We start from the raw sequence: 13,902 nt of genomic DNA, 5'->3' as shown, positions 1-13,902 counted from the left end.
TTATTTTTATAACTTCCTTCATAAAGAGTGGACTGTATATTTTTTAAAAAGTTATTCAGAGTTCCTTAAGATCTGTTAATATTTATTTTTATTTTATTCTTTTTTGCATTCCATGATTTAATGATGTGAATGTGTGAAATTTTTTGACCAACGGACAATATACAAAATAGACAAAGACTTTCCATTGACTCACAGAGAGACATTTTCGTCTAAATAGGGACCTAAACTCCAAAGAAAGTGCCATGTACAGAGTTCCACAGGTCATCTAATGATGACGTAAGTATACCGTGAAAAGCTTAAGAAACGGGTTTAAATAGACTAGTTTTAGAACCTCTCATTTACTGAGGTTACATCAATAGTACCCTAAATAAATGACTAGAACTAGATTATACCATGGGAAGAAGTAAATGAGCTAACTGATAGGCAAATGTCACGTTATGTACAGATCAAGTCGTTTCAAAGAACAATAACAGCCTCTTTTGTTCTAGTCCAGCATGACTGTACTGATACTGTATCTACACTAACTGGGAGCTTCCTTGGAGCAAACGACGTAATCATCAACACAAGACTGCAGACATGAACTTGTTTTGTTGGGTCAGCTTGCTGAGCTCCCTTTGTATCCACTTGAGCTGTGGACTAGGTAAGAACTTTGGAATGACAAGGTCAGAACATTAGACTGACTAATTCAGAACACTGAAATGACAAGGTAAGAACATTGGACTGACTAGGTCAGAACATTAGAAAGACATGGTCAGAATATTGGAATGACTAGGTAAAGACATTGAAATGACTAGGTCAGAACATTAGAATGACTAGGTCAGAACATTAGAATGGCTATGACAGAACACTAGAATCATAGGTCAGAACATTCGAATATAAGGTAAGTACATTGGAGTGACAAGGTCAGAACATTAGAATGACTAGGTCATAACATTAGAAAGACATGGTCAGAATATTGGAATGACTAGGTAAAGACATTGAAATGACTAGGTCAGAACATTAGAATGACTAGGTCAGAACATTAGAATGGCTATGACAGAACACTAGAATCATAGGTCAGAACATTCGAATATAAGGTAAGTACATTGGAATGACAAGGTCAGAACATTAGAATGACTAGGTCATAACATTGGAATGACTAGGTCAGAACATTGGAATGACAAGGTCAGAACTTTGGAATGACTAGGTCAGAACATTGGAATGACAAGGTAAGAACATTGGAATGACTAGGTAAAGACATTGAAATGACTAGTTCAGAACATTGGAATGATTAGATAAGAATAATAGAAAGAATGCATACAAAATGCTTAATTTTTTATTTTTTTTTTTGTAAACAAAAGGACTATAAAGGAGTATACATTTTATTACAAATCAGAAAATTTTACCATGACCTATATTATCTTGTCTTTTCATATTTAAATGTATCTCTTCTTTAATATGTTTAGTTTTACCAGTTGAATCTAAGTTACAAAAACGTCTTATAAATGGCCGAGAGGCCCAACTGTATGAGCATCCATATCAGGCTGCAGTAGTATCAAACACCAAAGATTTTTTCTTAATATGTAATGGCGTCTTAATCTCCCCAAATCAGGTAAAAGATTTCTTTATAATATAATTAGGGCTTTAATTTTACGTTAATATAATTAGCGCTTTAATATGACATTAACATTATTAGCGCTTTAATGTGATTGTACCAGGCCTCGCTCGGTTGATTAATTTATTAAGGAAGGAGATATACCGAAGTCATTTCGGAAATATGTTTGTAATGACGACAATAAACGATCGGGTAAAGACGACAATGAACGATCAGGTAAAGACGACAATGAACGATCAGGTAAAGACGACAATGAACGATCAGGTAAAGACGACAATGAACGATTGGGTAAAGACGACAATGAACGATCAGGTAAAGACGACAATGAACGATCGGGTAAAGACGACAATGAACGATCAGGTAAAGACGACAATGAACGATCAGGTAAAGACGACAATGAACGATCAGGTAAAGACGACAATGAACGATCAGGTAAAGACGACAATGAACGATCAGGTAAAGACGACAATGAACGATCAGGTAAAGACGACAATGAACGATCAGGTAAAGGCGACAATGAACGATCAGGTAAAGACGACAATGAACGATTGGGTAAAGACGACAATGAACGATCAAGTAAAGACGACAATGAACGATTGGGTAAAGACGACAATGAACGATCAGGTAAAGACGACAATGAACGATCAGGTAAAGACGACAATGAACGATCAGGTAAAGACGACAATGAACGATCAGGTAAAGACGACAATGAACGATCAGGTAAAGACGACAATGAACGATCAGGTAAAGACGACAATGAACGATCAGGTAAAGACGACAATGAACGATCAGGTAAAGACGACAATGAACGATCAGGTAAAGACGACAATGAACGATCAGGTAAAGACGACAATGAACGATCAGGTAAAGACGACAATGAACGATCAGGTAAAGACGACAATGAACGATCAGGTAAAGACGACCAATCTGAAGAGTTGCTTTTTGTGTTCCTTTAGTTTTAAATGTCAATTAACATGAACATTAGAACAGAAAGTCTAAGGTCCCCCAACAGTATAGAAAATCACAGCTCACGTCGTTGCGTTTTACATTTCATCTTTTGCGTAAAACTATTAGGCTGTTATTGGCTTGGAAGAAAGTCTTTGCAATGTATTGCAATTAGTATAATCATTATGGCTTTAGTACAAAGCAGCAAGTGATGAAAAAGCTCTACGTTTTTTTTTTTGTTTGTTTTTTCATTGGTAAAACGTGCACCTTGTAACAAAGTAAAATAGCATAGTTTTCCCTAAGAGACTTGAAAATTTCGCGTTTGTATTCTAAAAAAAAAGCGTTACTTTGTGGCATCTCTGTTTCGCCGACCACCTTTCAGCTCACAAAAAAGAAGATTGCCTTGGGCATATGTTCATCCCCCATACTGGATTGGTGCCCTGCCCAGCGTGACTGTCGGACTATAAGAAGTTCATACCATTTCGCAAGAACATCGCTCTTTGTATTGCTGTCTTGTCACCGTATGTCCATGATGGTGTGCAAATATCTTTGGTGAAGGCGTTCAAGAAGTCTTATTTCCTTTCCATAAAGTACCCATGTCTCAGGTCCACAATACGGGTTTGAGAGGACCACTGCTTGGTAGACACTGATTTTTGTAGGCAGGCGGATCGATTTATTTCGGACTTGAAAATCAAATGACCTAACCTGTCAATACATCTATGACACAGCTAACACCTATCGTTGATTTGTGTCCTCTGGTCATCCAAGTACCATCAAATGAAAATGTCATCGTCACTTAGAGTGGAATTACTATTTTGTGCATGCTCCTTTCTTACAAGATGAGTAGTTTTATTATGTAAAGCCTGGCGAACATCTTCCTTATAAATGAGCTTTGTTATGTTCTAGAAATGTTTTGCTGATAGACCCGGTAGGTCTAAATGTTCACAAAAATTGTTGAAACTTCATGACGAGGAGGCAACAACAGCAGATATGTTGATGGAAACATTTTTATCATTTAATGAGCGTTCAGATGTAAAAACATCATTCGCCACAGTGCCACAACTATCATAGTAAAGTTTAAGTTTTAATACAAGTCCAAAACGACTGTTGTCATCTGAATGCAAAGTTAGACCATCAGCATTACAATAAGGACACAGAAGAGGTGAAAACATTTTTTCAATTTGACAAATATCAATAATTGTTTTATATGCTGATTGGCTGGTCATTACATAGAGAGCTAGAGCTTCCAATGTCCATAGCAGGAATATCAACAATTTTTTTTAGAACTTGTTTGCGTAGACAACAACACTGACGAGTTGGAGTTGAAGGAGCTGGTGTTACATTGTCTAGATCTAGTATATGATCTTTTCGACATAGGCCTACAGTGTTCTTCATCTTGGCAATCTTGAGAGACTCTAGAAATTGTTCACTTCTTTTTTTGTTAACTTCCCATGGCTAGCAGTAGTAACACTAGAGCTAGAATCTAGATGTATGATAATTATGAATAAAACTTAGATCTAGTCAAGCTCAAATAAGAATTAACTTGAAGACAATCACTGAATGAGTCACAATCGTAGAGATTAGTTGAGTCTAAACTCTAGAAGTAAACTGTATAATATTATCAATATGGATCTAGATCTATATTCTATATCTAGATAAATCTAGAATATCTAGAGAGACTAGTCTGACAAGTTCTTGAATTAGATTTACAACTTAGTCAACTGTTGATAATTCTACTTACAAGATGTAACAAAAGCTAGCACAGAACCTATAAAACGTTTTTTTAAGAGATTAAAACTGTTTAGAAAGTAAATGTTAATATTAAGATCATTTCAACACGCTGTAGGCAGTTCAACAATTTCTTTTCGATAACCTGAGATACTCTTAAGTCGCTAGGGGAATCCTACGAAAAGACCAATCAGGACGCAGGATTTATAAACTTGGCTATATTTACACCAAAACTAATCTAAAAGAGAACGCAAGTTTCTAAACTTAGCGAGAATGTGCTAATAAAAGATTAGAAAGTGATGTCAAATCCTAAAAGACATTTGGACGCTGAAAATATTAATATGACTATTTTATTTGCAATGCACAAAAGTTATTATACTATGGGGAATTTTTGGATTTTCTTATAAAATCGTGATTAATATGCACCAAAAAAATGTAAATATATATATATATATTTTGGAGAATTATTTTCAAAAAATGAAATGACTTACGAAGTAAATAAATGGATAAACTATCTAAATATGTTTAAATCTAAAAATCGATTTTTAGGTCCAAAATTTCTATTTCCAAAAGTAATCCTCCCCTTAATATGACATTAATATAATTAACCAGCGGCGTACCTAACAATGTGCGGGTGTTGCGGACTCCACAGGGTATCAAGTGGTGAGAGGCATCAAATTTTCGCCCGCATGTTATAACTTTTTGAACCCGAAATCGTCATTTTTCCATGGGTCTGTATGTCAAAAGACCTTGACCTTGTTAGTCTGATTTATCTGTCTCAATCACCTTACCATGGTAAGTTATCTGTCTCGATCACCTACCATGGTAAGTTATCTGTCTCGATCACCTTACCATGGTAAGTTATCTGTCTCGATCACCTTACCATGGTAAGTTATCTGTCTCGATCACCTTACCATGGTAAGTTATCTGTCTCGATCACCTTACCATGGTAAGTTATCTGTCACTACGAATAATGTGAAAAATAATTCCAATGATAAAATCTGAGCAATCTTAGAGTTGGATAATATACTAGCCAAGTACGATCACTCCTGAGAGTACATATGCTTCGAACCAAGGTTGGTGGTGGCTAAGTGGTAAAGTGCTACCCTTCGGAACCGATTAGCTCTCAGGTTCAAATCCTGGTGAAGTCTGGGATTTATAATTTCGGGATTTTTAGTCTAGCCAACTGTACTGGGTACCTGAAAATCCAAAACTTGAACTCTGACACCAATAGTGAAAAGTAAAGGCGGTTGGTTAATGCGCTTCATACGTGACACGCTGCCTGTTAACAGTTGGCCTGTACATCATCTGCCCTATAGATCACAAGGTCTTAAAGAAATACTTTATATTGTTGGCGCCAGGCCTACTAGATGTACATGTTATTAAAACAGGATCATTGGTTTGTAGCTATCAACAACGAGTACAACTAAACTGATGTAGGTGTATTACATACTCAGTGTAGAACTTGAAATATACATAAAAAACGTTTAAAAAATCTTTTATTTATAAATCTGCAGAGATTCAGTTTGAAAACAGATCTAGGTAGAGTCACAAATGAAGTGATAATGGAGACCAAATCTAGTTTACTCTAAAATAAACGTCCTTTCAGTCGTACGTCTTTTACAAGTGTTCTCTCTGCCTCTCTTCACTTCTCACACCAATATTTATTTACTTCCATTACGCCAGACCAGCTAGTGATTTCATCAGAAATGTTTCAGCCTATACAATCAAAACATGCGCTCTTCTTTCATCGCGGTTACACCAGAAACTCGCACATACATAATAGATGTCACCGCCCTCCATAAATGCAAAACAAACAAATAAAAAAAAGAAAACAAAGCTTATCTAAGGGAAAGAACTGCTAATTACTGTCATCTGTAAATTACAGGGTTTAGCTCCCTATATCAAGCAAACTTAATTAGTACTAAATTATTGATTATTCGCTTAAATTTTGAAATCGATTCGTGTATTGTTATCGACTATGAATAATTAAGTAAAATTTCAACTTGATGTGAGAAAAAAAATGTTAAAATGTTGTTGATATAAGCTTTGTAATTAATTGTATTACTAGGTGATTAGGTTCAAAGGAAATCTACACAAGGATTAAAACACTTGGAGACTTATCTTCAAGAGTTGGCCCTAGCATTACGCGTAGCCCAAGGCGAGTGTCATACGCGGGCTTCTGAGACATAAGCGTAGACTTTTATACTGTACGAGCCGACTCGCGGCGTAGCATATGCCCTCCTCTTTTTTTCTGAGCCTCGCTCTCCGCGAAAATTATACGTGGGGTAACTCTAGTCTGACTTTCAGAATTAAAAGAGTGATCTTTCCATGACTTTTCCCGAATTGTTGGCCCCGAAGAGAATTATATATACAGATGCCGCACCACATCACGCTAACGCATTACCACTCTGCCACTCTGCCACTCTGCCACTCTGCCACTCTGCCACTCTGCCACTCTGCCACTCTGCCACTCCGCCACTAAATTGCCCTCTTTGATTGTTGTCTTTTTATATTTAAAAAAAAAAAGACATTTATCCAGATAGCTTAGGGCTTAGACACAAACAACAAACACACACACAAAGAACTAACATAAGCGCCCATGAGTTAAAACACAAACTTTCCTTTGGTTTGAACTTTCTGTTTGTTTTGTTGTGACTATCAGTTCATGACGTTGTCCTTCTGCGTGGTGCACGATACTGCCAGCCAGCTGAAGGTGATACTCGGTTGGGACAGCGTGAACGGACCTGCCAACGCTTTCCAGCAAACTCTTCGCGTCACGAGAAACAAACTGCCCAATAAGAACGAAATAAAGGACGGTATTGCCGTGCTCACTCTGGCCACTAACGTCAGACTTAATAAAAATATTCAGGTAGGTCAAGCCTCTAGGTCACATAAATAAGTCACTGTTCTAAATCAAACGTCCAGTTACAGGTAAGTCCGGGCCACATGAAACAAGGTCCCCCAAGCAATGTTCAAGTAGGTAGAGGTCCTCAATAAAATGTACAAGTTGAGATCACAGGTAAAAGGTTTAGGTAAAACACTGATCAGTTGTACAGATTACTGATACAATTTATTTTAAAGAGACTTTTCCTTTAGAAATGTGGATTGCAAAGTCCTCTTAAGAAATTAACATTTTATCCACGGTCTGTCAACATTATGCCCATATTTTGTCAACATTCAGTCAATATTCTGTAAACTTTCTCTAAGCATAAAGTCAATATTGTGTCAATATTGTATGAAAATCTAAACATTCTCTAACATTATGCAAAATAGTTCAGACCTAAACTGAATAATATTTTTTAAAGTGTATAAATAAGCTTGCACTTCAGATTCACAAGCCCGTATGGATACATAGCAGTTCTCAACCATTTAAGGTCGGCGACCCCCTTTTTACAATCTCACTCTTCGGTGACCCCCATCCACACAGCAATAGAATAATATACAAAAATAATCCATATTTTCGATGGTCTTAGGCGACCCTGGCAAATCGTCAATCGACCCCTAAGGGGGTCGCGATCCACAGGTTGAGAACCCCTGTCATAGCGCTATGCAATAATTAGAATGTTTCAGTCCATTAAACGTCTCGTGGTTCCTATATACTCTAATTAATATATCGGCTTTGGTCAAATCATTCTCCAACGCATTGCTTTAAAAAAAGGGAGACAAAAGAGAGGAAGTTGACATACCATGGATATGTTTTGTATTTAGTGATATAATGAAGATATTTGGAAATGAAAGTAATATAAGTCAAAGACAGCATTTGTAATTAATTTATCCTTTTAGAAAAGAAAATCCGCTGCCGAGGACAGACGCAGACGGCGAAAAGAAAATATAATTCGACCACCTGCGGACAATGGTTATACTTGCCCCTGGGTGTGGCAAAATATGTAGGTCACAGATGAGGCTGCGCAACCACGGGAACTACTGCATTCCTCACTGATCTTCGGACTTGAAAACAAGCCTTGTTATCCTTTTAGAAGAATACAGAGTAAAAGAGGCCTGTGCTGTATGAAAGGGAGGATTAAGTTCAAACTAAAATTTTGCACATGAAAGTATAAATGTGCTGCATTTGTTTTTTTTAGAATTATTATTTGAAACTAGTCAGTCTGGCTAGCGAAATTAGTAGAGAGTATCGCTAAAACTTCGAAAGTTGTGTGTTCGATTCCCCTACTGGTATTTCTAACTTCTCAATGGCATATAAAATGTTTGAGGTTAAAATATAATTAGAACATAAAGTAAGCATTTATTTTCACTGACCATTGGTATAGCCAATGCCTTTGATAAATGTCTACGATTAACAGTCATTACGTATTTCTACTATACTTTATTGCGGGAACCTATTTTGATATTGTAATGATTCTAAGTACATAAAAGATGAACGTTGTACACTCTAGTCAAATACAAAAGTTGTTAACTCCCGCATTTCTAAAGACATAAACTGATTGTGGATTTCATATTTGAATAATAGATTCCTAGAGTAGACACTTGGTCAAGTTATATCAATACCAGTTGTGTAACTATTGGCTTGGGTCAAACCAATGCGGATGATCCACAAATGCTTTCAACACTCCAAACGGCCTCTTTATATGTCATCTCCAAAGAAGAGTGTATCAGTAGGTGGCCTGAGGAAGCGTATTACCTGAGAAACCCAAGGTACATTTGTGCCTATGATAGATTGGGTAAATGAATTTTACATCGAGTTGCAATTGTATACCTCTCTCTCTCTCTCTCTCTCTCTTTCTCTCTCTCTCTCTCTCTCTCTCTCTCTCTCTGACATGCTTGTTTTGACAAATACGACGCTTTCTTTTAGCTGATCCCCGAACGGGGAATAGCCGCTATTGTTTTTGTGTGGTCTGTCCGTCCCTCCCGTTTAGATCTCATAAACTAGAACAGTGGTTGTCAAACTTTGGTCCACGGACCCCTGAGGTAGGGGTCTACAGAATAATACAAATTGTATACAATTAACAAACGTCTTCAATAAAAGCCACTTTATAGAACCGAATAATTTGAATAATGATCTACTTGCTTCTCAGTCCTGCTTAAAATGTCTGTTTTGAACTATTTTATGACGATCTAAACAAAATAATTGAAGACATTCTTCACTTGGATCTTCACAACTGGGTATTGAACCCTTTAGCGTGTGGCCAAACTCAGGTACCAATCACAGATTAAATCCATACTTATACATCAGCAGCTTAGTGACATAGCCGCAAACGAGAATCTGAAATCAACGTCTCAACATGGATACCACAAATTGTGGTTAGAAAATCCGATTCAAAAGTTCTATCCTGCATTATGGGTCATAGTCAAGACGTTGTTCTATCCTGCATTCTGGGTCATGGTCAAGACGCTGTGAACTGTTGTCTAATTTTAGTACACTATGGATTCATAACCATAATAAGCATCCTCACAAATAAAAGAAACCAACTTAGAATTGTGTGCGATTTGCGGTTGCAAACATTGAATGGGACATAAAATCCACTCATAAAATTTCATCATCCTCATGCAAGTCTTTCATGTTTTACAATTCTATTTTATCAAAAGTTATAAACTCAATAATCATGTTTCTTTTTTTACTTTTGTAACTTATATTCTTTGCATAAAAATGTAGCTTTTTGACTTAAGGGTCCTTGATCAAATTTTGACTATATAAAAGCGTCCCCGGGTCAAAAAAGTATGAGAACCATTGAACTAGAACAAATATTGAAAGTCCGATATCATGATATTTAGATATTTTCAAGTTCTGATGCATCGCCTTAAACTCCTAGGTAGACCAGGAGGTCAGAACGCTGTCTGTGCGAATGACGAGGGCGCCCCCTTGTTGTGTGGACAACAAAAAAACGTTCTCATCGGACTCTTACTACTCCAACCACAAAATTGTGATGGTGAGTTTCACATTTCTTGTCACAAAGCTTAGAGCAACTCTTGTCCAAAGTTGGAACACGTTATTTCTCGCTCGCCAATTCTCGGTGGAACTTCAAAGTTGGCACAATTATTCTTTTTACCTGCCAAGTTGTAAAATCAATAAAGAAAGATATCCAAATATTACATATATTTGCATATATAATTTATAATATATAATTGACTATATACAAGAGAATTGACTATATATAATAGATTTGACTATATGTAAGAGAATTGACTATATATAATAGGTTTGACTATATATAATAGAATTGACTATATATAATAGAATTGACTATATATAGGCCTAATAGAATTGACGTTTTTAAAAATAGAATTGACGTTTTTAAAAATAGAATTTACTATATATAATAAAATATAATAAAATAGACTATTGGTAAATAATTACTTTGTTTGGTAAAGAACATGGGAAAGAAATTGTACTAGACAGATGTGGCGGTGTAAGCTAAACTAGTTCCCTTTAGACTTTGTGTAGAGTTAGTTTGAACTAATTATTGATAACTAAAACAAAGAATTTTTCGTAAGCATTTGGTTTGCACAGTGTTAGCGTGTTAGGTAACAGTACTAAAGCCCTAGTCTACCGGACCTGTGTGTACTAACAGTACTAAAGCCCTAGTCTACCGGACCTGTGTGTACTAACAGTACTAAAACCCTAGCCTACCGGACTTGTGTGTACTAACAGTACTAAAGCCCTAGTCTACTGGACCTGTGTGTACTAACAGTACTAAAGCCCTAGTCTACCGGACCTGTGTGTACTAACAGTACTAAAGCCCTAGCCTACCGGACTTGTGCGCACTAACAGTACTAAAGCCCTAGCCTACCGGACTTGTGTGTACTAACAGTACTAAAGCCCTAGCCTACCGGACCTGTGTGTACTAACAGTACTAAAGCCCTAGCCTACCGGACTTGTGTGTACTAACAGTACTAAAGCCCTAGCCTACCGGACCTGTGTGTTGAGCACCTTGCTGTACGGAAATGAAACATGGTCAACCTACTCATGGCAGGAAAAAAAGCTGAATGTCTTCCACCTGCGATGCCTAAGACGGATCCTTAAAATAAGGTGGAAAGATAAGATAACCAATGAGGAAGTGCTACGAAAAGCAGGGTGCCAGGACATCCGCGCTGTTATCAGCAGCAGACGCCTTGGCTGGCTTGGCCACGTTAGTAGAATGCCAGTAGGTCGACTTCCACAGTACATCCTGTATGGCGATCTAATAGAAGGCAGGAGAGCCGCTGGTCGCCCACTTTTACGTTATACTGATGTATGCAAACGCGACATGAAGCTCTTTGAAATCGACACTAGCAGCTGGGAAGAGGTGGCACTGGACAGATCCACATGGAGAGAGAGCATAAAGGAAGGGTCACGGATTGCAGATATCATACACACAGAAACAGAAAGAAGGGTGAAAATGCAACTGCGCCTGGTGATTATATATGCCCAACCTGCGATCGCAGCTGTGTATCAAGGATTGGCCTCTTTAGTCACACAAGAAGTTGCAAAGGGAAAATATCGTCTCTCGAGACGTAAAATGCCACAGGAGCCTGATAGGTTGAGGAGCCTTGACCCCTGAGTTTGAATTCAGGCCATTCAACTTTTTTTTAATTAAAAAAAATATTAAAAATTTTAAAAATTAAGTTTCTCTTTCAGACCATGCGGTCTATAGGGCATCTGTTTCGTTGGCCAACGGTTAATGAGCAGGACTTCATGTGGCCAGCACAACGACCAACCGCCCTTATTTTCCCCAACAAAAATCAGGTACCCATTAGAGTTAAACTCATGGACACCCTCAAAATCATTTTTGAAATATCAGTCTTCTTCGAGATTCGAACCCAGGACCTCAGGTTTTCAAGCCGAGCGCTTAACAACTCATTACCCCGCCCCCTTTTTTCAATAATTGCTTTTAAAAAGCGATCACCGTGGCATTCACATAGATATTCCTTCTTCCTTTCCCCACCCCGTTTTGTCAACTGTTCCAGAAAAATAGCGCATTGTGCAAACGAAAAGCATGAAATGGCGCTCAGCAAAAATAGTTGGCAAGACTGTTTCTAATAGCACAGATTTATTATTGCTAGTGCAATGTCCTACTTAGAACGGGACAAGAACACAGTGTTGATACAGAGGACCTCTTCCGCCCAAAAGCAACAAGAAGGAAATTATGGAATCAAGAGACGAAGATAAAGAGAAACGCCCTTCGCCCTGCAGATAAATGGCGAGTGGACCTGCAGCCACACTGTGTTGTTGGACTGAAAAGTGGATAGATAGAATGGACAAGTGATATATTAAAAAAAATATTTAAACTGAAAAGCTATTTGTTAAAATCTAAACAATGTTTTAATAAACTGTATTATCAATGTTTCAGGTGATCAACTCAGCATCTACTTAAGTATGCATGATTACAAAAAGTGGCTCTAAAAGAGATGGACAGCTTGTATCTCCAGATTTTGTTGCTCAATGTGCATCGCATACAAAATGAAAGAAAATCCTTTGATTTTGTTTGTGTTTATTTGAGTTGTATCGAGATGGCGAACTTGTTGGCGGCCCCTGAGAGTCATTCAGACTCATTCAATACGTCACAAACTTGCAACTAAATCACATTTGCAACAGTTACTACTGAACCAATATTGAGCCATAATAATGTATATACCATAAACAACCAAAGATACTGAAAATTTTCAAAGAGAATTTATCAGTTACAGAAATAGGAATACAGTTGAGCTAATTATGCTTATTATTAAGCTTAAAGAAAAAACTAAAACAAATTAAAAGTATTGTTTGTGGTAAAGCGTTTACACAGTCTGAAAAAACTCATAATCTGTAAGTGTTATAAACCATGAAAAGATATCAAGGAATCTGCATGTAGTTGAGATTGCTATAAAATTATTACATCTAGTCAGAAGTAACAAATATTTTGTACAAATTAATAAAATCACCATCCAATGAATACATTGAGACACCCTGGAGACCATTCGACGTGGTAACTAGTTGTTCCCTAGGAGTCCTTTTGCAGCACTTTTAGTAACTGGTCATGGTAAGTGTAGGAAGTTTGAGAGCATGAAGTTTACATTCTGTCGCTACTACAAGCAAACGTATTGAGTTCGAATGAAATACTGACATGTTGACATCACCAACAGAGTAAGATCAGCACAATTGTGTGAAGGACACGAGATATGGCTCATATTTGGTTAATAAGGCTCTGCACACACACACACACACACACACACACACACACACATACATACATACACACATACATACATATATACATACATACATACATATATACATATATACATATATATATATATATATATATAGAGAGAGATAGATAGATAGATAGATAGATAGATAGATAGATAGATAGATAGATAGATAGATAGATACGCCAAAAGCGTTTTCTTGAATTCTTCACCGTAGAAACGCATTCTCCTGACATCTACAGCTCATTATTCATCCTATTAAAAAAGACCTTTTAAATAATGTTTTACTAAAAAAATATTCTAATATGAATTTACAGGCCCTTAATAAATTGCAAATACAATAGATTTGTTCCTTGAAAAGATAAGTGATAAGATAGCCCACATATTGAGATTAAAACTCTGAGGATCGCCGCCGAAAAAAAAAATATTAGAAAAATAATATAAAAAAAAAAGCTCATTGTATGTGAAATATTTTGTTCAATAGGCTTGTTTGTCACTTTGTTTTGTTA

General features: G+C 36.9%; 1 protein-coding gene across 1 annotated transcript; it reads left to right on the top strand.

Annotated features, from left to right (window-relative positions):
- Positions 1-408: 408 nt before the first annotated feature.
- Positions 409-12,681, top strand: LOC106066903 (chymotrypsin-like serine proteinase). The gene is made up of 6 exons (XM_056029571.1): positions 409-640; positions 1,446-1,591; positions 6,933-7,139; positions 8,739-8,949; positions 10,039-10,155; positions 12,556-12,681. The coding sequence occupies exons 1-6, from the start codon at positions 577-579 to the stop codon at positions 12,606-12,608; spliced, it is 798 nt and encodes a 265-aa protein (XP_055885546.1). The 5' UTR covers positions 409-576; the 3' UTR covers positions 12,609-12,681.
- Positions 12,682-13,902: the final 1,221 nt, after the last annotated feature.

This window comes from Biomphalaria glabrata, chromosome 5 (genome assembly GCF_947242115.1).
Source record: "Biomphalaria glabrata chromosome 5, xgBioGlab47.1, whole genome shotgun sequence".
Taxonomy (NCBI): Eukaryota; Metazoa; Mollusca; class Gastropoda; family Planorbidae; genus Biomphalaria; species Biomphalaria glabrata.
Note: the sequence above shows the minus strand (reverse complement) of the source record. Positions and strands in the feature narration are given on the sequence as shown.

Excerpts from the sequence above, each read along its gene's own strand:
- LOC106066903 (XM_056029571.1), top strand. The coding sequence starts at position 577 with ATGAACTTGTTTTGTTGGGTCAGCTTGCTGAGCTCCCTTTGTATCCAC. Across the intron at positions 641-1,445 it reads CCACTTGAGCTGTGGACTAG|TTTTACCAGTTGAATCTAAG; the intron begins GTAAGAACTTTG and ends TAATATGTTTAG. Across the intron at positions 1,592-6,932 it reads TCTTAATCTCCCCAAATCAG|TTCATGACGTTGTCCTTCTG; the intron begins GTAAAAGATTTC and ends TGTGACTATCAG.